Genomic DNA, 4,554 nt, shown 5'->3' on the forward strand with positions numbered 1-4,554 from the left:
GCAACTGTTTCCAGTGGTGGGAGGGTCTCGAGCCAAAGGACACAGATTTTAAGAAACTGGCAAATGAACCAGAGGGGAGATGAGGAAAATGTGTTTTTACGCAGCGAGTTGTTGTGATCTGGAATGCACTGCCTGAAAGCGGTGAAGCAGAGATAGCGTTGATGAGGGGAGGGGGGGGGGGGAAAGAGTGAGAGAGACAGAATATAGGGTTTGAAGTGTTCAAAAAGTGAGACGGAGAGAGAGAGAGAGAGAGAGAGAGAGAGACGGAGAGGGAGAGGGAGAGAGAGAGAGAGAGAGACGGGGAGAGAGAGAGAGAGAGAGAGAGAGAGAGAGAGACGGAGAGAGAGAGACAGACGGAGAGAGAGAGACAGACGGAGACAGAGAGAGAGAGAGAGAGAGAGGGAGAGACAGAGAGAGAGAGAGACACCGAGAGAGATAGAGAGCGAGAGAGAGAGAGAGAGAGAGAGATAGCAAAGAGTTGGAAGTTAGCAGAGAGAACAGACGGGCACAGAGAGCCGAGACGATAGGGGGAGTGGGGATAGGTGGAGAGAGAAGCGGGGGTAAGGGATCATTGAGCTTCGTTACGAAACCCAATCCACCCAATCGTCAAAAACAATAAAGGGGGTCAGGAAGTGAGATCCTGCAGAGATAAGGGCCAGTGCTCACCAATCAGATGGCAGGGCAGGGGCGGGGACTGGTTTCTGAAGCGGTGAGATGACAAACAACTTTGATCAACACCCGAGACGAAGAGGGAGGCGAGAGGTGACAATGGAGAACGCCACCAGTTACAGCGACGAGCCGGACTATTACGAGCCATACCCCACCGGCTGGTACCCCACCGAGGGGTGGGAGGGGGACGAGTGCGGAGACACCCCCTGGCCCCAGTCCTGGGCCGTCTTCGCCACCCTCTACTGCCTGATCTTCGTAACGGGGTGCCTGGGCAACGGGCTGCTGGTGTTGGCCATCGCCCTGCGGGGTCAGGCCAAGCGGCAGCTCGACATCTTCGTCGTCAACCTGGCCGTGGCCGACCTGATCTTCCTGCTCACCCTGCCGCTCTGGGTGGACGTCGAGGTCTCGGGCAAGTCCTGGCGGAGCGGGCTCTTCCTGTGCCGGCTGAGCGTCTACGTGGTGGCGGTGAACGCCTACTCCAGCGTCTTCTTCCTGACCTGCATGAGCCTGGACCGTTACTTGGCCATCGTGCGCCCGGGCCTCTCCAGGGTGATCCGCTCAAAGACTCACGCCACGCTGGCCTGTGTGGGGGTCTGGGTGGCCTCTCTCCTCCTGGGCCTGCGCGCCCTTCTCAACAGGACCCTCCAGACCCGGGACGGCGGCCGCGCGTCCTACTGCGTGGAAGATCCCGGCTCCTTCAACCTGCACTGGTCCCTGGCATACCTGGTGCTGACTTTCTTCTGCCCCCTGCTGGCCATCCTGGCCTGCTACTGCTCCATCACCCGCAAGCTCTGCCTGCACTACCGCAGCAGCAACAGGCAAGACCAGAAGCTGAGGAAGTCCATAAGGGTGGTCTTCCTGGCGGTGGCGGCCTTCCTGGTCTCCTGGCTGCCGTTCAACCTCTTCAAGTCGCTGAGCCTGCTGGTCCGCTGGGGGGCGGTGGGCTCCTGCGGCATCCAGAGGGCGATGGGCCTGGGCCTGGAGGCCAGTGCGCCCTTGGCCTTCGCCAACAGCTGCGCCAACCCGATCATTTACTACCTCTACGACAGCTCCATCCAGAGGGCCGTGATGGACCTCCTCAGGCCCCTCGGCCTCCTCTCCGCCGGGGCCGACAGCCAGACCAGCAGGTCCCTGTCCAGCACCCTGGCCTCCGGAGCTCCCGCTCACAAAACGAGATCGGTCCACCATGTCCCGATGGTCAGCGTTTCCACCTGGGCTTCCGATCCACAAGCCTGATCCCAACTGGGATTGGGATTGGGAAGAGGGCTAGTGGGCATGAGAGGGTAAAGGGGGAAACGATTCTATCCCATAACAGGGTAGGGGAAGAAGGGAGGATGATCCCAGAACTGAGAGGGTATAACTGTCAGGAAAGGCTAGACCTCTTTTCTCTCAAAAAGAGAAGACTGAAGGGCTAATCTTTAAGATTATGAAAGGGTTTGAAAGGGTCGATGTCGAGAAGATGCTTTCATTTATTGGGGGAGGTCGGGGGGGGCGGGGGAGCGGGGGAGCTCAAAACTCGGGGTCATAACTATAAGATAGTCACCAATAAATCCAATCTGGAATTCAGGAGAAACTGCTTTCCCCAGAGAGTGGTCAGAAGGTAATGCTACCACAGTGAGTGCTGGAGGCGAATAGCATGGATGCATTTAAGGGGAAGCTAGATAAACATACGAGGGAACAGGGAATAGGAGGATATGCTGAAGATGAGGAAGGGTGGCGGGAGGCTTGTGCAGAGCATATTTGCCGCCATGGACCTCTGGGGCCGAATAGCCCATTTCTGTGCTGTACGCACAATGTCATTCTACGGAAACCTGAGCGGAATGGGCCCCTCCGTACATTGACCAATCAAGAGGTGGGCTTTCCACCCAAATATGGATGATCGTACTTGAAGACTCATTCCGGATTGGATGTGGAGCCTTCGCCTCTGTCTCTATTGGATAGAACCAGCACAAGAGTGGAATTGCGGCCTGGGACAGACAAGAGGAGCGGTCCGTCTCCCGAGTGACTCGACACTGCATCCCCCCGCCCCCCCACCCCCTCCATCGTTGGAGGCGAACCTTGCACTTTGACCCAGGGATGGATCCGTCACCACTCCGGTGCCGGGGTGATCGAGACTTTATTGAAGCTAAGTAACATGATGAGATCGTGGTCTGGTTCGTGCGGGTTGGAAGTGGGGAGTGGGGCGGGGGGCGTGGGGGGAATCTATAGTGTTCCATCACCTTGCATTGGGAATCAAACCCAACTTGGAGTGTTGGAGCTTGATAGGCAAGAGGCTGGACATTCGAGTACCTGTATATTAAGTGGACCGCCTATCACTCTGTCATTGTAACAAGACCATCGAATCCCCGATCACCAGCTCTGACTGAGGCGATAGATGATTGTGGGTGATTAACCCTTGAAGGCGGTAATCCCAAGTGCTTCAGTTATTTTGTTTTGTGCTCTCGTTAGCAATGGGTTAATTAGCCAAGGGAGGGATTATATAGGAAGGTGTTCCTCCTACACCCCACAGCAATACAACTTGTGTTTATATTACGCCTTGAGTGTAGCAAAACGGTCCAAAGTGCTTCACAGGAGCGATTCTCAAACAACGTGACACCGAGCCAGATATCGGGACAAGTGACCCAAAATCCTGGTCAATGAGGGAGGTTTTAAGGAGGGTCTTCAAAAAGCCTTCCCTTCTTGCCCCTCCTCACCCCTCTCACTATTGTTCTCCCCACACCCCTCCTCACCTCTCCCCACACTCCACCCCTCCTCTCCCCACACCCCTCCTCTCCCCACACCACTCCTCTCCCCACACCACTCCTCTCCCCACACCCCTCCTCTCCCCACACCCCTCCTCTCCTCACCTCTCCCCTCATCCTTCTATCTCCCCTCTCCTCCCCCAATTAATTATCCTTCCTCCTCCCCTCACCTTCTTCCTTGTCTACTCCCCTCACCCTCCTGTCTTCCCCCACCCTTCCCCCTCATCCCTCTCCTCCCCCAATCAATTATCCTTCCTCCTCTCCTCACCCTCTCCCTCTTTTCTCCTCTGCTCTGTCCTCTCTTCCCTCCTCTCCCCTGCCCTCTCCTCCACCCCTCCCCTCCCCTTTCCTCCACCCCTCCCCTCCCTTCCCCTCCACCCTTCCACCCCACCCCTCCCCTCCACCCCTCCCCTCCACCCCTCCCCTCCACCCCTCCCCTCCACCCCTCCCCTCCACCCCTCCCCTCCACCCCTCCCCTCCACCCCTGCCCTCTCCTCCAACCCTTCCCTCTGCCCTCTCTTCTGCTCTCCTCCTCGCCTCCCCTCCCCTCCACCCCTCTGCCCTCTCCTCCATCCACCCCTCCCCTCTCTGCTGCTCTCCCCCTCTGCTCTCCCCCACCCCCATCCTCCTGTGTCACCGCTAACGCATTAATAAATGTCCAATAAGCGCGTATTTCCTTTTAATGAAGCAAGGGGACATTGACAAATCGCCCTGAGAACGGTGCGGCCAAGCCCCCAGTAAAATCCCGAGCGAGCTGGGGCCACAAGCAGCCGGCATTCCAACACAGAGCCCAGAGAGGGAGAGAGTCCCGTGAACAGAGTCCGCGGGGTCTCCAACCAGAGTTACAGACAAGTGTTGGAATAGTTCAGCGGGTTACTCCATGTCTGCCTGAGATTGTCTGAATGTATACAGCATTAACTGCCCCGCTCACACATGGTTTTTATGCTACGCCATGTATTAAATAAACTGTGAACCTGTTGACTTTTTCTTTCTTTTTGCAAATAAATTCTCCGCAGCAAATTAAAGTGGGGACTATTGTTATTCGAGCCCAAAACTGTCTTTTGTCGCTAGTTTACCCCACTGCCGGTTTGATTAAACTCCCAGTTGCAAGGCGGTAAGGGAGAGCGGGAAGGGGTCAGAGAGA

The 4,554-nt window shown here is 56.6% G+C and overlaps 1 protein-coding gene across 1 annotated transcript; it reads left to right on the forward strand.

Moving 5' to 3' along the window:
* The first annotated feature begins 714 nt into the window (after window positions 1-714).
* On the forward strand, window positions 715-1,905 carry LOC139274049 (G-protein coupled receptor 15-like). Its single transcript, XM_070891104.1, has one exon. It carries the CDS (start codon window positions 715-717, stop codon window positions 1,903-1,905), a length of 1,191 nt encoding a protein of 396 aa, XP_070747205.1.
* The last annotated feature ends 2,649 nt before the right edge of the window (window positions 1,906-4,554 follow it).

This window comes from Pristiophorus japonicus, chromosome 9, assembly GCF_044704955.1.
Source record: "Pristiophorus japonicus isolate sPriJap1 chromosome 9, sPriJap1.hap1, whole genome shotgun sequence".
NCBI lineage: Eukaryota > Metazoa > Chordata > Chondrichthyes > Pristiophoridae > Pristiophorus > Pristiophorus japonicus.

What these genes read in the sequence shown, in the direction of transcription:
- LOC139274049 (XM_070891104.1), top strand. Translation starts at nt 715, where the DNA reads ATGACAAACAACTTTGATCAACACCCGAGACGAAGAGGGAGGCGAGAG.